General features: G+C 40.2%; 1 protein-coding gene across 2 annotated transcripts in view; it reads left to right on the forward strand.

The window, feature by feature from the left end:
* The window catches only part of ROS1 (ROS proto-oncogene 1, receptor tyrosine kinase), a 117,196-nt gene that overhangs the window by 89,394 nt on the left and 3,737 nt on the right, over nt 1-24,065 (forward strand). For both annotated transcript variants that reach the window (XM_046005080.1, XM_046005081.1), the window contains exons 38-43: nt 131-195; nt 1,152-1,281; nt 6,427-6,524; nt 6,737-6,940; nt 7,868-8,002; nt 15,567-15,730. In XM_046005080.1, coding sequence (XP_045861036.1) covers nt 131-195; nt 1,152-1,281; nt 6,427-6,524; nt 6,737-6,940; nt 7,868-8,002; nt 15,567-15,730 — 796 coding nt within the window. The remainder of the gene's footprint in view (nt 1-130; nt 196-1,151; nt 1,282-6,426; nt 6,525-6,736; nt 6,941-7,867; nt 8,003-15,566; nt 15,731-24,065) is intronic.

Raw genomic sequence — 24,065 nt, forward strand, 5'->3', positions numbered from 1 at the left:
ATTAGCCATGATCTATTTCCAGCTTTGAGGGTGAATATTACAAAACAAAACAAAGATGATCTCCATTAAGCCACTAAGCTCACAGAAATGTCTGCTATACTGATTCCTGGCTTATTTTTATGTTGTGTAGACTTTGAAGAAGGGCTCCACAGACCAGGAGAAGATTGAATTCCTAAAAGAGGCACATCTGATGAGGTATTGGGGTAGTCCTGGCTTAATTTTCCCTTATGAAGGGTAGAAAGTTTTTATATCTGATCGGTGAATTTTTAACATTCAAAATGACCCGACATCACAGTTCGTGCCTCAAATTAGCATGGCTGAAGTTTAAACATAAATATGTCTGTGGTGACAAGGGCTCTATAGAAACCAGACTTCCAACAGGCAGTCCTCGGGCAAAAGTTCTTCCTTTCTTTGCCCTTCAACAAGCAGTGTATTTCACAAGTGATGTCTTAAGCTGCTCAGCTTTGAACGTGTGTATGTTCTTCTAAACGTGTGGTAGTGGCTCGAATATCCAGAGTAAGGGAGCGAGCTCCAAGTACAGGGATGTCAGTGAAAATACCCTCAGTCTTAGTAAACTTGTCTTCAAGGTTAGAGTCAGTTGCTCCTCATGAGAACTGCTCCGAGGCATCTTAAAGGGAGGGCCTGAGGCAGAAGCCCCTGGGGTCTCAGCTGTGGGTTCTAATCATTAGATCAGGGCTTCCTTGGTTTGATGTCTTGAGAAAATGGTGGAAGCCAAACCTGCATGACTGAATTGTTTCTCCAAAAGGAAGAGAATTATATTACATACTTGTGATGACTGAAGATCTAATGCTTTCAAGTATCTTCTAAAGGATAGTAGTTAAGATTACTTTCTTTACCAAAACATAAAATACTTCCTATACACGTTTTTTTCTAAAGATCACCTCTTCCAGCCCTAGGAGCTGGCCACTAGGGGTTGCCATATCATCTCTCTAAGGCAAGCACATGGACCAGCTCTTGGAAAAAGAGACTTTCATTTATTAGGGAAAAAACAAACAACCCTGCCCTCCCCCCAACCCAAACAGGAGTTTTGAAGGAAAATGGAGATAAAGAATTGCTCTATTTCCCGAAGGCCCTGGGCCAGGGTGCCTGTTGCTGTCATGTCATCCTACCTGTCTCTTTCCACCTTGTAGCAAATTTAACCATCCCAACATCCTGAAGCAGCTTGGAGTTTGTCTGCTGAACGAACCCCAATACATTATCCTGGAACTGATGGAAGGAGGAGACCTTCTTACCTATTTGCGTAAAGCCCGGATGACGAAGGTAGGAAATGCGTCCCGTATTGGTTTTGTAATGCAAAGGCCCTATAATTTCCCACTAAGTTTCTTTAAATTCAGTAGGCTGCAGTTTGGGTTGATGGTCGAACCTCTGAAGATTTCTGTGGAAAGAATTCTTGTATTTCCTTCTGTTGGATTATGACAGTTAGAATCCTGATCTAACTTCTGGCATTTTCTGGTTATTTGAGGCTGTTTTTAGTATTTAGTGGGAAAATAGGTACCTCACTCCCCAAATCATGTTTCCTGGAGAACAGAGATTGTGTGGCATTGGAAAGGCACATCTTTCTCTATATTTAATCTCTGTGCCCGTCTGTCCCAAATTGATACTTGCAAGTCCTCATGTCTTTACTGATTACTCTCTGTCCCTACCCAGTTGGCTTATCTGTTTGGATTTTCATAGGCATTTCAAACTTGTGTTGGCCAAAAGTTTGTATTGGTCTTCCTGGGTCTTCTCTCCTCAGTGCTCACCTGCAAAGACTGTGGAATCCAGGGCCAGCTGTGACAACACCTGTGGGAACTTCTATCTCAGACAAGAAACACATGAGACGAAATAAGACACTAATATTTAAATCTGTAGATTAAAAAAAATTGGTTTTTATTTCTATCGAAGTACATGTTCTATGGCTAAAACACTGAAATAGGGAACATGGTTTATAGTGAAAGACTGCCTCATTCCCACATGGCAGGCGTCTACACGTTTCTTCTGGTGTTTACCTCTATGCTCCTGCACACTCCATGTATACTGCTGCACATGGATTTTTTCAGTCTTGTGGGAAATCTCCTAACTCCCTCCTATGAGAGGTGAGAATTTAACTGTCTTGGACCGACTCAGGACCAGACAACACCCCACCAGCCCTATACATTGGCAAGTGTGTTTCCCCATCCTCTGACCGCTATCAAAATTTTCAAATTAATCAATAGTGCAGACTTACATTGCTATGACTATTACTTACAGCTGAGTTACTCAAATGCTGTGATTGTGTTTTCTTCCCCCCTTTGGCGAGAATAATAAACGCCTCTTTTGTTTTCCCCAGTTGCTTCATTTTTTATATACCTCAGCTCTGACAGAATTGTAGCACTTCTGTCACTGGGGTTAAATAGATCCGCTGATCCAGCACCTGACAGGTTTTTTTCTTGGGCACTCTCCTCCTGGAGCCAATATAGGTGCTTGTCCTCTGGGCTCCCTGCAGATCTGTTATCCTTGGGGTTCCTTTCAGATTTACCCTGCTGATTTCCTTGCTGGACCTTAGTTTCCTCTATCCCATGACTTTTTTGTTCTGTTATGGATGAGAGAAAGCACAAGAAAGCGTGTATGTGCGGCAAAAGTCTCCTTTTTACCCCTCTTTTTGAGAAAAATGTCCTTTTTCTTCCCTCACACTTGATGAATAAGTTAGGTGTATTCTAGGCCGAAAACCCCTTTGCTTTTGTTTTCTAGTTTGTACAGTTGCCTTTAAGAAGTTTTATGCCATTCTGATTCTTGGACTTACGATCAGTGACCTGCTTTCTGCCCCTCCTCTCCGGAAAATTTTAGGAACTTCTTATCTGTGGTACTTTTTACCAATCTGGACACTCAGTCTGGAAAATCACCCCTTTTAGTTCCGGGTATTTTTCTATATTATTTTTTGATAAATAAAATTCTTTGTTCTCTCTATTTCCTTGTTCTCGAAACTCTATTAGCTGGATAATGGACCTCTTTGTTTTATCCTTTTGTTCTGTTAGTGGTTTTTGTCTATTTTCCAACTCTGTATTTGTGCTCTCAATTGTGGGAGCTTTCTGTAATTTTTTGAATAGAATTTAAGATTTTAATTTTCCACAGAATCATTCTTATGTTTTGATTCCTTCTTAAAATAATACTGTTTTTTTTTTCATATGGGCAAAATCTTCTCTAATCTTTCCTAGGACACTAACTATAGTTTTTTAAAGTATTAATTTGCCTCCTGTATTGTCCTGATTTCCTTTATCCTCTTTGTCCTGGGATCTGTTTGTAATGTGAGAAGCTTTTCTCAAGCAGTTTGGTGATTTGTGGCTGGTCTTCGTACTTAACAGTGAGGTCTAAGAGGATGACCGGAACGTGTATGTCTATGGTAGCTTCCTTTTGGTTGTCCTGTGGGACTCTGCTTTTTCACTGGGGGTTCCCAAATCCCCTAAGGACAGTATCTGGGTATCTTCCCTGGCACACCCCACTTTCCCCAGGGAGGAATCTGCTGGTGTCCTGCCTGGACTATCAGGGCCTAAACCTCAGTTCAGGGAGGTAAGAGGGGAGAGGGTGAAGGGTCAAAGGCTGAGTATAGGGGCTCTCATTTAATTTTCCTCTCCATTTTCAGCACAGTGTCTGAGTGTGACTGATATCTTTGAACTTGGAGTTGTTCTAATTCCCTGTGTGTGTATGTGTATGTGTGTGTGTGTGTGTGTGTGTGTGTGTGTTTTCTACAGTGGAAAGTCTCCTGCTGTGGTGGGAGGACCTGGGATCTAGTTAGCTCCTAAAATAAACTTCCAAACATTCCTCTTGCTTCCAGGCTTGCCCCTCACCCCTGAATTCAGAGATGTCTGCTATGTCCAACTGCAGTAGAGAGTTTTCTAGTGAAATACAGCCTAATTCTTACCTCTCCCCCTGCAGGCAGCCCAGCTGTCTCTCAGCTCTGCTGAAGGACCACCCCTCCATCCGCTTCGCTTCCCCCAAATGTTTCATGCACTAAACTTATTTTCCTGATGTATTTGTACCCGTAAGATTATAAACGTTTTCCCTCTACTGTCATCTTAGTAAGGTTTGGGGAGAGAGTGGGACTAAAAATGCATGCACTTAGTCCCCATCTTTAACAAGACCATTTATCTGTAGATTGTGCTTTGTTTGTTTGGGGTCAAGAAGAGGGGGTGAAATGGAAAGCCAGCTCTTTCCAAATTATTCCTATTTAGTCAGGATCCTGACTAAAGAACTGACTGGTTCTCAAGGGTTCTACCACGGCCTTTCCTGGGCAGGTTAGCTTCTGTGTCTCACTGCCCTTACTCCCACCATTGGGTAGAATGCTGGTAGGTGCTGAGTGCCAGAACACAACAGGCTCTAAGTCCACATTATGCTAAGTTCATTTGGAGCCAGCCTTTCCTCCACAGAGAATGCTCAGAGGTAACATTCCAGAACAGCCACACTCATTCTTTCCCTATCCCGGATCCAAGATGGCAGTGCTGGGTCAAATACACCAGGATTGATTGCATCTAGCCCCATACACCTTGGTCCAGTCTCTCATTCTCAGGACCTCAGTCTCTGCATCTATAAAATAGGATCTTGAATTGAAAATGTTCTCAGGCTCTTCTTTCTTTTTAAGCTCTGATAGCCTAAGATTCTATTAAGACAGAAGAAAGTAAAAAACAAAACCAAAACCAATCTATCAAAATAGTATAAATAGATAGCCAGATACAATCAATTCGTCAGTTTTTTTGCTGCATGTTTATTATACAATAGTGAAGGATGTGGCTCTTGCTTTCAAGGACTTTGCAACACGGTAGAGAGGTAAGTCACATATAAATAACCTATTTAAGATAGAAAGCGGGAGGGCCTTTGGAGTACAGTAGAGACTATATTTTGGAAGCCAAGAGGAGAGAGATGATTTCCAACTCAGGAGAACTGGGAAGGCTTCATGGAAGAGGTCTTCCATTTGAGACACAATGAAAGTAGGGGAGAGAACAGTCTCTGAAACAACATGAAAATCCATGACCAGGAACAGACCCAGGTGGAGGATCCATATGTCTGGGGGCTTGGCAAGAGATGACAGGTGAAAGCCCAGGGCAGGAGCATCTGGAGTCCAGGAGCCACAACATGGGGTGATGAAGTATCCTAAAAGGTTGTCACAGGGGCTGTCAGGAGCAAGGGATAGTTAGAGACCTAGGCAGGCAGGCAGCCTTAAAATCCGTCCACAGGGAACATGATGTTAGCCATTAGCCTGAAGTTCAGAAGAAAGATTAAATTCTAAGCAAGGAGCATCTTCAGTAGAGTGGGCTTTGCCAAAAGCAGAACAGGATTCCACTCACAGGGGAACCAAAGAACCAGTTGGGATACCCAGCAGGAACTCAGACACAGGCCAAGAGGCCTGTGTCTGGGTGTCTGCTGGATCTGAACTGTCTTGCAGGGGGATTGATTCCTGGGAGTAAGATCAAGCATCGCTATCAGACTGAGGTGTGGTCGAGTGGGACCATGACAATGTTGAGTCTGAGAACATGGAAGGTCTTCCTATTTTGGGGACAAAACATGAACTTGTTGGGGGAGACAGAGGGAGCAGCACTTAAGAGTGCTCATCTATGAGAAATTGAGGGATTTCAAGGTTGGGAATCATTTGAGTTGCTCAGTGAAGGATGTGGATGGAAATCAAGATTAAGTTTGGGATGTGTCAGGTAGGGAAGATAATGGCCTGAGCCAGGGTATTTGTAGGGAAATGGCAAGGGAAAGACAAGATATGAATGTAACCTTGGGGAAGGAACTTTAAATTTTTTTCCAGATGGTACCAATAAAAACTTCCACTGGCTTTTTTATGTAGAAATCAGTGAAGCTGGTATAGGCATGCTGGCTCTCTGGAGGAGAGGAGTCACCTGTGACCTTGAAATAGAGTGCTGCCAACCATTTATGTGGGGGCCCATCTGAGGAACAAGGCCATGGCCTGACATTACAGTGTGACATTGGGCCAATAATTAACCTAGCTAGTACTGATTAAATTATCATTCTTACATCTTCTGATGGAGCTACTATTTATTATGGGCCTGTTTTATATATATATATATATATATATATATCTTATCTCAGATCCTATATGACCAGTCTTCTTATTCCCATTTCACATATGAGAAAGTTGCTTGTGAATTAAGCAACATAAGCTAGTTCACACAACTCATAAGTAGCGAACTAGGTTTCAAATCTTGGTCTGTCTGAACTTACACCCTGAGATCCTTCCAATAAAGATCCTATATTGCCTCTGACTACTAAAAAAATCTTACTTATGTATATTTCAGTAGAAAATAGTACATCTAGCTCTTTCCTTCCTTGTTTGAATTCTTGTAACCCAAACTAAAAATACCTTTAAAACATCACATGTATGTTTTGTACAAACTGGAAAAGTACTTGTAACTTTTCTTTCATTTCTTACAGTTTCATGGTCCTTTACTCACCTTGGTTGACCTTGTAGATCTGTGTGTAGATATTTCAAAAGGTTGTGTCTACTTGGAGCAGATGCATTTCATTCACAGGTATGGTGATATTCTAGATACAAGGTTCTTAACGGACATTGACACGATAATCACCTGTGGTTTGGGTAGAACATGCAAGATAATTAAACATTTCATGACTTCAAAATAGCAAAAGTTTTTGTAAAAAGTTTCTCTTCTCTAAAGACCTACTAAGGTTCCTTGTCTGAGCTCTGAAATTTTATTATTAGTATTAAATATAGCTTTTGCCATAGGGATCTGGCAGCTCGGAATTGCCTTGTGTCTGTGAAAGACTATACCAGTCCATCACGGGTTGTGAAGATTGGGGACTTCGGACTCGCGAGGGACATCTATAAAAATGATTACTATAGAAAAACAGGGGAAGGCCTCCTCCCAGTTCGGTGGATGGCTCCAGAAAGTTTGATGGATGGAATCTTCACTACTCAGTCTGACGTATGGTGAGTTTAACAGTACACAGAGGAATTCAGGCAGACCCAGCCAATGTCAGAGCCAGAAGGGAAATGAAAGGTCATCTAAACTTGTGGGACTATTCCTGGGGCTCAGTATTTTCCTCCCTCACCCTCATCAGTTTTGATCCATTATCTTAATCATAAATATGAAATAGATACATTTACTTCAAGGATTCTATCACTGTCCAAGAGCGTAGTGGTTGTGACTAATAGGAATGCATAAATATGACTCCGTGTCCAAGTATGTGTCCAAATGCCTACTCTTCTGGGATGGGGGTCATTAATTTATAGGTATGAGTTTAAATCATGAATCTCAAAAACAATATGACATTGGGGAGGTTTGGGCATCTCTTTATTACTAGAATTGGGCACTCATGTTGGCTCGTGAATCCCAGATTCTGATTAGATCTATTCAATAACTTTTAAGCTGGACTAGCCTCAGTCAAAATTGGTGATGAGAGAAAACTGGACCTCAGTGTTGCCAGTTCACATTCATGCCTTTCCCCTCCATGTTTACTAGCGTTCAAACTCATGGGGGAAAATGTGAAATGCTTTCTTGCTTACCCCTGCATTAGTTTGCACGTCGATGCTATGAAAGCCTCAAGTAATGGAGGTCTGTAGCGCAGTTTCAGCTGGGAGGAGGAACAAAGTGTGTGTTCGTGTGTGTGTGTGTGTGTGTGTGTGTGTGTGTGTGTATCCCCTATCACCTTTGAAGTGTTGCTAGTAGTCAGTTGCTTTTTCTACTTTTTCTTGAGGTCGACTTACTTTTAAGTCTCCCATTTGCCTTTCATGGGGCCAATAATACCAATCACAAAGCAGATCCCAATAGCCCCAGGAATAATTACATTGGACAAACTACTCTAAACATGATGTTTGTAATAAGTATAATTAAAGTAAACTCTTTAACATCCTTAGGTCTTTTGGAATTCTGATTTGGGAGATTTTAACTCTTGGTCATCAGCCTTATCCAACTCATTCCAACCTTGATGTTTTAAACTATGTGCAAACGGGAGGGAGACTGGAGCCACCGAGAAATTGTCCTGATGATTTGTAAGTTAATAATGCTAATATAAGTACCTAAAAACCCAAAACATTTGCCAGTGCAGTCTTTTTTTTTTAAAGATTTTATTTATTTATTTGACAGAGAGATCACAAGTAGGCAGAGAGGCAGGCAGAGAGAGAGGAGGAAGCAGGCTCCCTGCGGAGCAGAGAGCCCGATGCGGGGCTCGATCCCAAGACCCTGAGATCATGACCCGAGCCGGAGGCAGCGGCTTAATCCACTGAGCCACCCAGGCGCCCCTTGCCAGTGCAGTCTTATGCCTCACTGACATGGTGTTTTAAAATAAAAACTTGAATTTGTATATTTGTGTTGTCTACGTAAAATGTAGGTTGATTGTAACATTTAATTTACTAAATACACGATGGTCTCTTTTATGTATGCATGGTAGTTCACTTCAGAAACAAAATTTAGAAGAGTAGAATATATTTATATTCTTGATAGATGAATTCTGATGAAGAAATACACATGTATTCATTTTATTTTGGAAGATCTAATTTGGCTAATATTTTGATTTGCATATTAGGAGATTCTATTAAATAGGAATATATTGTTTAAACATTAGATTGTCTCTGTTGATGGGGCTAATACTGGGACATAGTACTATTAAAAATCACACAGATTGCGATCTATTTATGAACTTAACACAAAGTGACTAAGAATTAGTGACTCTATTAAACCAGACCTGGTGACTATCGAAGTCTAATAAATTTGTGATTCTCAAAAGAGTAAGTGATTTTGATCTAACTGTAAAGAAAAATAAGCCCAGTTATTTTGCTGAGTAAAATCTACCTTCTTGTGAAAAACTTCAGCAGATAAAACAGGTCTTGAAACTTTTCCTAAGGGATGTTTGACCCAAAAAGTTTTGAAAGTAACAAATACTGAAAACGTATAGAGACTTCTGTTATGTGCACAATTCCAAGCCATATAGTATATGGAAAATGTAGGTGTTCAACCCAGAAACCCAGCTCTTCAGCATCTCAGAATGTGTTTTGAAAGAAAAGAAACGCACCCGGAACAGTTGGATAACAAGCCTACATGTAATAAAGTGCTAAACTGTGTGGTACAGACAAGTGCAGAAGGAATTAGCAGTATGCAGATACGCACGAGGTTGTACTGCCTTGACCATGCTGTGTTATTTTAGAGGATTATTCTGACAGGAGCCAAAGGATGATTAAGAACTGGGCACCTTGGTTGGATGTTCTACCAGTGAATGTTTCTGTATTATTTAAATCTTGCAGCCAGAAGACGAAGAAGAAAAAGAATATTTGAATCACTGCTTGTTTCTGATTGAGTTTTTACAGACTCTGGGATATTTATAGGGAGATCAGATGTACACATACTCAATCACGTTTGGTGACCATGCTTGAAAAGGATTCATAGTCCTTTTGGGAGAGATGGGAAAATTCTGGAAATGGGAAATCAGAAATTATACAGAATTTGAAAACCTTTGGTCTAGGCTTTGAGGAAAAACCCCAACATACCTAAGCATGAAATATGTTTTTATTGGCTAGCAAACTAATCACTTCCTCGTATCTCTTATGTATCTATCAAATGCTAAGAAGAATTTTTCCTCAGAATTTCAATTGTACCAATTTTTTGTTATCCTGTTAGCATTTTATCTGGCCTCTTCTCCCCCCCAGGGGGTACCATATGCCTCATGGCAAGTACACAGTTTTTGGGTTTTTTTTTTTTTTTTGGATAGGCACTTTAGGAATCAACCACTGAATTATACATTTTGATGGATGTGTCCATCTATTTTGGAGAGGATTACTGGGTGGTTGTGGAGCAGAAAAATATAGGTATTTTGAACTTTGCTCTACCAAGGTGTAGCCAAATATGCAACTGGAAAGAGGAGGAACAAGGATTGCTAGAAAAGTACCAGAAAAACATTTCTGTTTATAGGCAGAAAAAGATGCTCTATGTAACATTTGTGTTCTATATTTATATAACACAAATTTCTATAACTTCTATAACTATATAACTTCATATTCTATATAACTTTATGTTGAAGAATTCATTGCTTGGATACATTATTGCCCTAATTTTATAAAATTATAGTTCACTTAAAGCCCAAATTTTCCATTGATGGCTTTGAAGTGGATGTGAACATGTCATTAAAAAGTAAGCCATGTTCCATCCCCCTTAGCGTTGCACCCTGTCAGGGCCCTCGGAAGGGTTAAGGATCCATTGCCATCCAGGAAAACACGTGTGCTAGTAAATGGAGCTCTCAGCCATGCCATTCAATCTGGCCACGGCCTTAAGTTGTCATGATAAAGATTAACTACTCTCCTTAGAGTACAGAGGGAACTGATTTTTATTTGAAGCAGTTTTCGGAGATCACAGGCCCAGCTTAAAGGGTTGAAAGTCTGCACTGAGCCGCATAGCACCTTCTATTCACTGCCTAAATGCTCAGCACCTGGGTGCACTCTGGGTCAGGTGAGCACAGAGAGGGCTACGCTGTGCTCAACTATTAATGGAATGCAGGAGTTCAGAGCATTCCTGCCCTTCTTTCCATAGCCTGGGATGTATGCTGGAAAGCCCGGTCCTCAGTGTTCTCTTCAACTCTCGGTTTGCACAACATCCATGCCACTCTTGAGAAGAAACGGGATCAAAGGGCCATCTACTTCAAGTGAGAGCTCTTTGGGGTTCTCTGACAGAGGTATCACAGTGGCATTGAAAACTACTGGAGAGAATCTCGAATGTGGGAGGCGACAATGGGAGGGCATGAAGGTTCATCATCTTTTCTTCACTTCTTTAAAAATATGTACACCTAGATGCTAATTGTCTCTTTGGGATTGGTTGTAACAAGTAAGGGAGTTCTGGAAAATCTGTATTTTATGTGCTTTGTTTTAATACCTATAGAAACTCATCTCCTTCATACTGAATGATGCTGTGAAATTTTCATCTGTTAAATTTCAATTGCTTTATAAGTTCAAGGACTATAATACTCACAGAGACCAATAATGAACATGGATAATGAGTCTCATGCTATCTTAAAGAAACACTGAGGCAAAGAAGAGTAAAGGGTTGGCATGGTGAATGGAGGAATTTGAACCTGAACACTTAGCCAAGTGAAATATTTCAAGTATGAGTGAGTATTTTGTAGAGCTAGAAAAACCAGCCTAGGGAAATTTTAACAAAGAATGACCTGTAAGTTTATTTAGAGTACTATGTTCAAATACTTGTAACTCTAATGTAGCATAAGCGTGATATTGAATTGTGACAAGTGCAGGATTGTAAGGGAAGTCCCGATGCCAAAGATATAGTTGTTATTAATTTATCTGAAAGATATGAGAAATGCATGTTTCAGGAATTGTTAAATTCAATTCCTTTTCATTCCATTGCCACCTCAATGCTGTTTAAGAGTGAAAGTTGCGCTCCTCATTTTTAAATAGCTATTGCTTTCTAGAGCTCCTCTTTTCTTAATCTAGGGCAATTCCCTGCTCATTTGCTCCTGGATGGTGGGAGTGAAAGATTTGATTTACTATCAGGTCATATATTTTTGCCATCTGAAAGTTAAGAATAAAGATTGAACTCAATGTAACTGAAAGATCCTTAGACAAAAGACAATAGGAATATCTGTTGAAATAAGTTACATGGATTAAACAAGAGGCTGGAATTTTGGAGGGTCATGTGAATGGGTGAGAAACAGACTAAGTGTATAAGAACGGCTTCTTCCTCCTTCCACCCTCCTTCCTTTTCACCTTCTTCCTTCTCACTCTTTTCTTTTCTCACCTTCTGAATCATCTCCGTTAAGTATCTTGAGAACTTTATAGAAGTGAAACAGGTTAGGGGTGCCTGGGTGGCTCAGTCCGTTAAGCGGCTGCCTTCAGCTCAGATCATAGTTCCCGGGTCCTGAGATCCAGCCCTGCTTTGGGCTTCTTGCTCAGCGGGGAGCCTGCTTCTACCACTTCCTCTCCCTCTGCCTGCTGCTCCCCCTATGTGTACCCTCTCTCTCTCTCTCAAATAAATAAATAAATAAATAAATAAAATCTTTAAAAAAGTAATGAAGTAGGTTGTAAACAAATTTTAAAAACCTTGATAATTAACATACAGCAAGTCTTGAGAGGTTTTATTTACTTTTTGGCAGTATCTTGAATTGCAACTGTATTTTCAGAAGGGATATGATTTCTATGGTGAAGTATACTTTTCTCCTCGCATCTCTTAGGACAATCCTTAGGTGAATCATCAAGATTCTGCTTTAACTATTGGTTTAAATTACATGATCAAATATAAATTATGGTATCTTATTTCAGAGTCTAATCATCCTTTGTTCAATTTTTTTTGTGTGTGTGTCATGCCTGTTTTTAAATGAGAGGTACAAAGAAACATGTAAAAGATAGGTTCACAACCTTGAGTCTCATTTTTAAGAAACAGAGCCAAGTTGGGCACTCTATGTCAAGAATGTAAATTCCTGGGGTGCTTGGGTGGCTCAGTGGGTTAAAGCCTCTGTCTTTGGCTCAGGTCGTGATCTCAGGGTCCTGGGATTGAGCCTCTCTGCCTATTTATGATTTTTGCCTGTCAAATAAATAAATAAATAAAATCTTTTTAAAAAATTTTAAAAAATGTAAATTCCTTGTAATGTATCTGAGGTCAGATGAATACTGGAAACTAGACCAGTATTAGTTTTCCCCATAATACTCTGATACTGAGTACCAACTCTGACCTGAAGTGCTTGCCAAGAAACGAAACAGATGGAAGTGGACTTTGCATTCCCTACTCTAATGGAATGGAGGTTTTCTGTTATAATTTCTAACATAGATACTAGCTATTCCAAATACAATACCTATAATGATTTCTTGGTCATTGTCACCCAGGATTGAATATATGTTTACCCGACCACTGCTGCCATTACCGTAGTCCTCTCACCTTGTCTTCTTTAATAACTTCTTTGCTTCTAACTTGCCTTTCTACAGTCCACTCATTCTCCACATATATCAGCTGGAGTAATTCTCTAAAAATGTGAAGATCATGCCTCCTTAAAAACATTCAACAGCTTTGAATCATCGTGCCATAAAATCCAACTCCTAGCCTGGCCTATGAGACCTACGTGATCTCACCTTCCTCTTCTGATCTCCTCTCTTACATTCTCCCCCTCAAGGATGGCTCTTTGACCACTCTGGCTTTTTTTCCAGTTTCTAAAATGAGACGGCTCTTTCCAAATTTAGGAATTTATCTGTGCTTTCCCCCTCTTCTAGTGTTTTCCCTGCATCCTGTCGCCACCCGGTTCCCATGAATAACATCTTATTTTCCTACAAAGTTCCTTGGCTCAAATGTCACTTCTTCAGAGTACACTTCTGAAAGCAACATACTGAGAATGTTCCATCTCTATTAGAGCTCACATTGGTTTTCTTTAGTACTTTTTTTAAAAGAACTTGTAATTTATAACTGCTTATTAATCTCTCATATGGTAATACTAATATTTTTTAAAGATTGACTTATTTATTTTTAGAAAGAGTGAGGATCAGTGATCCAGGGATGGGGAAGGAGAAGGGGCAAGGCAAAGGGAAAGAGAGTCTCCAGCAGATTCCACAGGCAGCACAAAGCCCAACATGGAACTCCATCCCATGACCCTGAGATCACCACCTAAGCCAAAACCAAGAAGCAGATGCTTAAGAGAAGACGCCACCCGTAGTACCAATATTTTAAAATACTTCACAACTTATGCTTCTTCATCAGTTTTTCTCTCCCTGTCCCCAATCTGCCCTCTAGCTCCAGGAAGTAAAAAAACAAAACAAAACAAAATAAAAAACCCCCAAAACCAAAAAAACAAACAGATACTTTGACCTTTTTAGTAAATCAGTAGACTCAAAAGCCAGGTTTGAAGGAGGGAGAGGTTATCTAGAATCCTTTAGCTCCTTCTTAGTATGTTAAGTGCCAGGTTTGAGTAACTAAAACCTATAATTCTGTGTAAGGATAATCTAATTAAAAAGAGGGAGCAGTAGAAACCCCATTCCTTCTAAGCCCTGGGGAAGTGTAGGAAGAAGAGACCTTGACAGATAGAGGTAGGAGGGTGACGATGTTGGATATCTAGGTTCTGAAAAACCTCCTGTAGGCTTCAGTTAGGCCAAGTGTGGGCAACTGCCCACCTCTCCCAATTTGGAAGGATGGCAAGTTGATCCTTGAGCAGGGGACCCCTCCCCCATATTGACACGGAGACCCAGCATCAGGAATAAGGTAGAAGGGCATGTCCAGACAGAGAATGTCAAGCTTGTACTTCCAAGCTTTCTTTGCTTCCCACACAGTGTGAACATTTTGCTGAAATCTAGACATTTGACCAAGGAACATCCTGTAGGCACACAACAGAAATGGGAAGGGATCCCCCTGGGCCTTGTGAGCATACACAGGATGTGATGCAGCCTCAGAGAAGGTTATGGCTAGAGAAAGGAAAGGGAGGAGCAGTTCAGTGGGAGCTGGGGTCAAAGAAAAGGTAAAGAAACCATGGGCTGCTTGGCGGCGGAATGGACCAGACTAGTCACTCCTCACCGGGTTCCTCTTCATCTTACTCTGATATAAGCAAAGATCTGGAGGGCACAGTGGGGTCCAAAATGTTCTTTGCTGTGCCATTATAAGCCACATAAGACTTTCACCCAAAAGATATGCTGCCACCGTCTTGTAGAAGAGAACAGAGAGAGTAGAAATAGCCTACAAACAGAGATTGAGTTATTAAGCAGAAAAGACTGAACATTGCTTAAAAAGATTATTTAAAATATTGACTTGTGCCAGGTTTTAAGCTGTATTGTACTTAATGAATTTATTTTTTTTTCTTTCGGGTGGGGGCTCTAAGAAAGACCTAATTAGTAGCAGACAGTATAAAAGAGCTATATTTTTTCCTGTTCATAGGATTGTTAGTAGGGTAAATTTTTGTTGCCTTCTTATATTTACTATATATATCTCCCTGTGAGGACAGGAGCCACACTGCCACATTGTGAGCTGTTGATATACTGCTGGTATATAATAAGTGTCCGATAAATCTTTGCTGAATGGATGATCACAGTTAAGAGTGCTACACAGACATTTCTTAGACAACTGTTAAGGAAAAAATAATGTTTAACAAGCCAGCTATTCCTGTCTGAGGAAACTGAGTCTCTTACTTCATCTGACAGTATAACGACAGTATAATGATACTCCGGGTTCTCACACTTAAGATCTATGTGGCTTGGAGTAATCTTAATCTTAGATTTTGCTTTACATGTATGAATGTAAAGTCTTCCTAGTCTTCAGTAATTTTTATAGCTGTTCATTCCCTTATGTGTTGAGTAATAATATTCCAACCACTCTATTTTTTATTTGGATTAATAACTTACAAATAATAGCTTTTCAAAGAAATAGCTTTTCCAAAGAAAGGTGTAATGTAACAAAGTTAGTAATATTGCAAGGCACTATTAAATTAGAAACCAAAGATTTTGTTCTGTTTTATTTATATTAATTATGGAAAACTGGTGATAAGCCAAATGTGTTGCCTTCTAAAATGACCTTCCATGGACTATCAGTTCTGGTTGCCTAATGATCTCCAATCACCATTTACATTTTTATCTTTACCTGTGTATCCAGGTGGAATTTGTTGACCCAGTGCTGGGCTCAAGAACCCGACCAAAGACCTGCTTTCCACAAAATCCAAGACCAGCTTCAGTTATTCAGAAATGTTTCCTTGAATAGTATTTCTCAACGCAGAGAAGAAGCAGACCGCAGTGGAGTCATAAATGAAGGCTTTGAAGGTAAGTTTGATTCTTTTTCAGAATTTTCTGGTTTTTCTCTCCAGTGTGAATTGAAGAGGTTAAAAACAGGATATACAGGGGGCGCCTGGGTAGATGGTTAAGTGGCTGTCTTCCACTCAGGTCACGATCCAGGATCCTGGGATCAAGTCCCACATTGGGCTCCCTGCTCAGTTCCTCCTGCTTGTGCGCTCTCACTCTCTGTCAAATAAATAAATAAATAAATAATCTTAAAAAAAACGGGATATACATAGAAGACATTTTATGGTAAATCAGAAGAATAATAAATTGGCACCATCTTCATAATAATGAAGTGCTCGTTGTACTCCTCTGTGGAAATTATTTTGAGTTGTACACTAAATTAAAAAAGAAGAATAGTGATAAGGCCCCTGGATTTATCATCTAAGGTAGTAAGAGGAGAATTAATGTGTTAGACTGTTTTCGTGAGATCTGTTCTCCTTTCCCCCCACCCCTCATACTGGTTTCAGTCTCAAGTGCAGAGCTGAGTTAATTATAGACGGTTAGTTGGTGGTACATTATGATCGCTGGTCTATGCAGGGCTTCTCTCTTGTTTGTTTGTTTAGTCCCTTTATCTCCATGTTCTTCTCCTGTTCTATTTCCTTGCGCCTCTGGCCAGGCAACCATTCTAATGCCTTTAAGGTGTATCTTTTTATTTGTATGTTTTGCTGCAAAATGTGTATCGTTTTGGACACACAGATGCTGCCGCATTTGTAAAGCTTCTTTTCTTTCTCACTGAGCACTGTTTTTAAGAGCCATCTGTGTTGCTATGTATATATCTGATCATGTGTCTAACTGCTGAGTAATTTTGCCATGATTTTTGGAGTGGCTCATGCCTTGTTAAGGTCTAGTCTGAGACCACAACTTCAGCAATTTGGTAAATAAGGCAATAATCTTCTGAAAGCATTCTACTATGATGGGCAGACTAATGGTTTCGAGTTCAATGAAAAGTACAAAATGAAATTAAAACCCAGTAGTCACTTAATTCATTTCCAACGTCAGATTTATAATACATTGGCCTACTTGGCTGAAGAAAAATGAATTCTAAAATGATCCAGTTCTAGCTGCTCTAGCACTCCGTCTGGCTATTATAAGTTCCCAGGGTCCTTTGTGAATGCAGACACTTTTGTTTAGAAGGGAAGCTGGCAAGATAGACCACAAGTCAGAATGTCTCCGAAGTCAGTGACTGATGGTGAGGCTGCTGGCTATCTCGGAGTGCAGAGTGAGACCTTTGCCTGGAGCAAGGCTCTTGACTAACAGCAGGGAAGACCACACAGCACAGGATGAACACCTGTTTGTCTTGCAAGCTGTATATCTGAATATGAATTGGGGGTAACTTAGGTTCCATGACATGCATGGAAATAACATGGATCATTTGACTTCTTGAAATGAGCAGTAAGTGACGGACTGGAGAGGGCTGTGCTTGTCTTGAGCACGCCTCGGGGCCCTCATCAGATAAGCCTTGGTAGTTGTCCCACACTGGCTCCACCTGCCTGCCCATTGCGGAACTCTGCTGGTTCCAAGTGCCAGTGGCTGAGCCCTGAGGAGTGCCAACCGGGGCAGTGGCCCCATCATTTTGGAGGGTTCCGTGTATATCCGTGGCTGTGTGAAGTTCACACAGGATAAAGAAAAGCAGACCAGAAGCCATTCTAGATACTATTGAGTCCTTTTCATTTTCTAAGTATTTACTTCATGTATTTCTCTAAATGGAATTTTGATAAAAGTTTTAAACAACTATTTCAGCAGTTATTGACTTGTTGCAAGGCATAGTGTTAAGCACCTAAATTTAATGTGTTCTATTAGGTTGTTTTAAGGAAAAAAAAGGAGGCAAGAATATTTCTTTCCTTTGAGCAACTAGAGTCAGTTTCTTTAATTTTGTATATAAAATCTAATTGTGAGCACTGCTTTTATTGGCTGTCCTTGTCACAGGACTGCCTCTCTGTCCCTTTTATTCTGTTGAAACCATTTGAATCTGTTCCTCTAGGCCTGGTTCTTATTTGTGATAACCTCACATAGGGAAACTTGAGAGAAACCACAATACGGGGTTGTTTACCAATACGTAAAAGGAAATCTTTTGTTCCTAAAAATAGATAAATGGCAGTAACTGGGTAGAGCCCACAGTGTAGACACATGAATGGCAAGCAGAGTGTAACTTTGCTTGCCTGGTGTTGAAAGCATGTTTTTCTTACTAAATCACTGCTCTTACCTCTGTAAGCAGCACTTAACTGAGAAGACCCTGATTCAAATTTGTGACTGTCCCTTTTGCAGACCTTATAAAATTACGCTCAATTATTACCTTTTTTTAAAGCCTTAAAAAAGAGTTTCTATGTTATTTGACATCAATCATAAAAATGACTCCTGATTTCCTTCCAGTTTTCTTTCAAACTTTCCCAGTAATTAATCTCGGTGACTGCTCTTGTTATGTTATTTTATAACAGTATCTACATTTTAAAGATCTTTGTTATGTTTATGTTTATGGTTAAAAACATATAAGATTATCGAAACAGAATAAAAGGCAAAAGTCTCCTACTTCCTCTCTGTCCTTACTCTCCAGTGCTAGCCATAGTTAGCAACTTGGTTATATGCTTTTAGATATTTAACATGCATTTACAACCATTTACAGAAATATTCATTTATGTATTTTATATACATATTGGCTGGATTTAGAGATAAAGTTGATGTAATCTAGAGGACCGAGTGGGAAGTAGATTCTCTGGTCAGTTCTATGCTATCTTTTTTTCTGATAAGCGAGCTGATGTGTAAGGGTTTGGAGAGCAGATGATTTTATGCTTCATCTTCTTCAGGGAGTAGGAGGCATTTTCACTTGCCCTGTACTGTGGAAGTCCAGAGGAAGGATGCCAAGTCCATATCATATGTCAGAGAGTCAATAAAAGCCACTGGGGAGAGGTAACTTCCAAGCTCAGTTTTGCAGGGAGGTGAGAAAAACAGTATTTCAGGACAGAGGCACAGTACGTAGAAAGGCAGGATATAATAAAGAATGGGGTGTATATGGACCCACATGTAGTTTATCACACATGAGGGTGGGAGATGGCAAGGGAGGGAATTGGAGGGAGAATAGTCATACAGGTTAAAAAAATGAAAATTGATGAAAGTTGAATTACTGAATGGTAACAGGTATAGAGAGGAAGGAATGAAGCCCAGAGGTAGATGTTGTAGGATTTGATATCTAAGTGAGTGACAGAGAGAGGAGACAATGGTTCATCTCAGTGATTTGTGAAACTAGTTGAAAGTGTTGCTCTTCCCAGAGATGGGGGGCATCGGAGGAAGAACAGCTTTGCACAGGTTTGATTTGAGCAGGCTATGGGTGAAGTGGAGAAGCCTAATATGCAGTTGGAAGGTCTCTCCTCTAAATATAGGTAGTTGAAGTCAAGGGTGTAGATGAGGTCAGTCAATTAGAGTGTACAGAATAAAGAGTGAATGGTGGCTGGGACCTAGAGAACAGTCAAGATGTTAGGGACTGGCAAAGAAAGATGGTGGCACAGAGAGGAGAAGCCAGAAAGGGACAGGAAGGTCATAAGAGAGTACTGTCAAATCCAAAGGAGAGAGGCTCATGAAGGAAGGAGTGGTCAAATGCTGCAGAGGTAAAGAGCTCCAGGGGGATGCAAGGATCTTACAGTTGATGCGTATTGCGTTTTAAAATCTGTCTCTTTGCTCATGGAGTCCTTTACTTCTAATGTGTTCAGATACTTTATAAAAATCACAGAGGCTGTCATAAGGAGTTTAAGAGGGCCTGAGAGTTGACCTTTACTGTAGCCCCTACCAGAAGTCTCTATGAACGCTTAAGAAAACTTTTTACTACATTGCATTACCTAGTTCATCTGTGAGGCTGAGATAAGTAACAAACAAATGCTCACATTAATATAGAGAATAAAACCCTTTTTAAAAAAAGATTTTATTTATTTGACAGACAGAGATCACAAGTTGGCAGAGAGGCAGGCAGAGAGAGAGGAAGGGAAGCAGGCTCCCCGCTGAGCAGAGAGCCCAATGTGGGGCTCGATCCCAGGACTCTGGGATCATGACCTGAGCCGAAGGCAGAGGCTTTAACCCACTGGGCCACCCAGGCGTGCTGAGAATAAAACCCTTTTTGTGAATGGCTTTTATTTATTTTTCTTATCTTTTTAAAATTAAAATTCAATTAGCCAACAAATAGTATATCATTAGTTTCAGATGCGCAGTGCTCATCACATCACGTGCCCTCCTTAATGCCCATCACCAGTTACCCCATCCCCCCACTCCCCTCCCCTCCAGCACCCTCAGTTTGTGTCCCATAGTAGGGTCTCTCATAGTTTGTCTCCCTCTCTGATGGCTTCCCATTCAGTTTCCCCTCCCTCTCTGCACTATTTCTTACATTCCACATATGAGTGAAACCATATGATAATTGTCTCTTTCTGATTGACTTATTTCACTCAGCATAATACTCTCCAGTCCAGCTAATCTATTGTAGCCCTTTTTTATGTGCCATTCGCTGTGCTATGTGGGTTAACTCATTAAATACTGACCATAGCCCTATGACATGGGTATTTTTATATCACCATTTTACAGATGAGAAGACTGAGATTTAGCAATTTGCCAGTGGCTGTACTGCTGAGGTGGGGCTGGAGTATGGCTTCTGTCCTAGTACGCGTGGAGCATGGCTTCTGCTCTCAACCTTCACAGAAACATGGCTGTTGTAAGGAAAATACCCACACACTTTCTCCAATTTGTTGTTAATAGTGTGCTGTGCAGCTAGGGATAGTGAAAAAACTTATTACTTCTGGCTTGCTAGAAAAGATACCCTGACCTGTCCTGGTCATTTAGGTGCCAAGTTTTTGGCAGACTGAATTAAAATTCTAAATAGTAGTCAAAAAACAGTGAAGCAAAAAATAGTGAAGCAGGGGCGCATGGGTGGCTCAGTGGGTTAGGCCACTGCCTTCAGCTCAGGTCATGAATCTCAGGGTCCTGGGATCGAGCCCCACATCAGGCTCTCTGCTCGGCAGGGGGCCTGCTTCCCCCTCCCCCTCTGCCTGCTCCTCTGCCCACTTGTGATCTCTCTCTGTCAAATAAATAAATAAAATCTTCAAAAAAAATAGTGAAGCAGACAAATGTGCAGAATAAGATGCAGAAAGTTTAACAGGGAATATAATCAAACTCTGATAATTTAGAGAGCAACAAGCAATTCTGGGCCATGACAGAAATTCAATTTTAGTAAAAGAGAAATTCTCATTCTGTTATTTATAGTGAATGTAAATCCTGAAGCTAAGGAATGGAAAGAGATAGGGAAGTCACTAAAAATCTTGATTGTTGAGATGTGACTGGACAAAAGGGGCAGAGAGAAGAAACAGACTGGCAGGCAGAATTGGCATATTTGCAAAGGATAGAAATCATAAAACACAGTCCCTTCAAGGGAAGCCTAAACTTAATTACTTTTTTAATAAGTGAGAATGTGTTTAATAATAGTTTACTGCTCTGCAGGCTAGTGGGTGTATTTAGCAAAGCAGTGAAATGTCTGTCTTGACTGTTATTACTGGAGATACATAAGAAGGTAAAAAAGTCATTGGAAAGACTTTTTTTTGAAAGAAAAAAAAAAGCCAGGATATGGTGGGCATTAGGATTATAGGGAGCAATAATACCATGCTTATCTTATGGTCCTACTGACCTAATGGGGTAGAGAGGGGATAGAGAGAGATTAGTAACATATCTGGGCATCTAGTAAAAATATCCCAGTGACTTCATCCCAACATTTTTGTAAACATCACCTCATCAGTCCCAGAGAGTTCTACAGGAAACAAATCTAAATGCTCCTCTGCTGTTCTAAACATAGCCAGTCAGCCAGCATATGTCTCGTCTGTAAATACCCTGTCTTGCTTGGAAGTCTTTATTTTAATATTTCCCTCTTAAAGAAAGGGCTGCTGAGCACATGGTAGCTTTGTTCAGGATCTCTGCTTTAAGGTCTGACCTGCAGTCTTTCTTGTCAGTTTTAAACAAAAATAAACAAACAAAACACCCTCCTTCCCACTGTCTCTTTTAAGTTCTTTATGCAATAAGGAGATGTACTAATTGCTGAAATCTTGCCAGGGTCAAGTTACTAAATATTGCTCTAAGTACTCTAAACCAATGAAGTAGTTAGCTAATGATTTTCCTTTGATGTATGGTGCCAGAGTTAATAAAAAGAATTTATCTGCCTTATGTAAAAGGTTTTTTCCAAATAACTCAACAAGAGGAAAAAAAATTAAAATCACATATGGGTGGAACTTTTCCAAATATGTTATTTAATAATTAAAGGTATGAAAGTGAAGCTGCTGATAAGAAGAGTAGCTATGCCTTTATTGTAGATTTAAGTTTTGACATTTTCTCAACTTTCCTTTAGCCTAATTTCTTTAAGCCTTTTCAAGAACATCCTAATTTCCTCAATAATCTGGGCCCCTGGACTATTTCAAGTCAAATATCTTATTTCTTCCTATCACCTTTTGATGTTGTTGATTGCTATTATCATATGTAGAAAACTGTTCGTATGGGTGTTTCAATGGCTCTTAGTCCATGCTGACTATAATCCTAACAGAAGGACACTTCCAAATATATTCAGCACTTGGGCATTAACTAAGGTTGGCATCTGATTTCAATGGGGTAGATATTTTATAACACTACGTGACTATCCATGTGGTTTGCAGTGGACTTTCATGATGTTTGAATGACAAAGAGGAACACGAAACAATGGCCAAGAGGCTGAGTCTGTTGCTCCGCCATCTTGTCCTTCCACAGTGTGGGAAGGTCAGCAAACAAATGTGCACCTCGTAAGACAGAGCAAGGCCAGTGGTTCACAGGCTCTTACAATAAAATAAGCTTTGAAGTTCAGGCGTATCATTAAATTCCACTGGTAAAAAATAGCTACAGTGGTGTCTCCCTCAGTCCTTGGAAGTTGTTTCTTTTCCCCATATTTCCATTTAAATTCGTTCCAAAGAAACCCAACCTGGGTGTACATCAGGACTAAGGGCAGAAGGTTGGCAGCACAGCCAACCTCACCTTTCTTAGTGACACACATTTGGATGCTTCTTGTTGGAAGAATGATGGAGACAAAGGAAGGGCCGCCCTCTGTTGACTGAAATTTTTCTGATTTGTGAAATAATCATTTTGAAAGAGCAGTAGTTAAGTAAACAACTAAACAGTAATATTTCTGATCATAAATTTTTCATCCAGGTAATAACACTCAGCAATTGGAAAACAGTGATCACCAAGAAACAATCCCCATAATATACATTTATATATTTATGGTTATATTGTGCATTTGTCCCTTTTGATTACCTAGAATTTTGTGAAATATTTCAGAAGCTCTGCTATTAGGTTTCAGCAAGAATTATTCTACTTTTCTATGTAAAAAGGTCAGTCTTTAAATAGAGAAAGACAAAATAATGTGAGCTTAATTGTGAATAAGGCTGGTTACCCTCTGGCTGCCCATTTTTCTGCTATCACTCTGGCCCCAAGCATGAGAGTCCAGAGTCTATGCCTTTCAAGGACTTCTTTAGGGCACACTGCCTACCTACTTGGCTCCTCACAGAGCACAGCAGCTCTGCCCTCCCACTGGGGAGGGTGAATATGGGGACATGGTCTGGGTTTAATTATAGCTATGTGACCTTGGGCAAATTACTTAACCCCTCCGTGCCTCAGTTTCCCCAACTGTTAAATGGGGATAATGCTAGCATCTACTTAATAGAGGAATGAGTTAATGTATGTATATAGTTAGAACAGTACCTGGCAAATAGTATGTTCTCTGTGTTAGCAACAACAATAATAATCACTGTTATTATATTTCATGTCATTTTCATTCTCTCTCAACTCAACTTTGTCATCAGAACTTACCAGGCCTATCCATTCCCTATCGGCCTTATGAGGTCATAAGCATGCTAGTTTACTTATTTGCTAAGTAGTACTAATGCGATGTGACCGAGGAAGATAGACAGGTGAGGGGGACCAGCCACACCAATTCATACTCAGTGCACTCCTGCCTTGGGGTCCTTGTTCTCACTGTTCTCTTTTCCTTGAATGTTTTTCCTCAGATATCCATGTGTTGAATTCTCTAACTTAGCTCAAATTGCAAGCTCTACTTGCAATTTGCCTCATTAGAAAGGACTTTGCTGACATTTTCTCTGAAGTAGCAACCCCCTTCCACCCACTCCGTTATTTTCTTGCCCACTTTTGCTGCCACTCATCGCTATGCAACAGACTTAGTTGGCTGCTAGTTTATTGTCTGTCTCCCCTCATTAGAACGTAAACTCCAAAGAAAAACAACTTTGCTTTGTTCATTGTTGTCTCATCAATACTTGGA

This window comes from Meles meles, chromosome 5 (assembly GCF_922984935.1).
Source record: "Meles meles chromosome 5, mMelMel3.1 paternal haplotype, whole genome shotgun sequence".
Lineage (NCBI taxonomy): Eukaryota > Metazoa > Chordata > Mammalia > Carnivora > Mustelidae > Meles > Meles meles.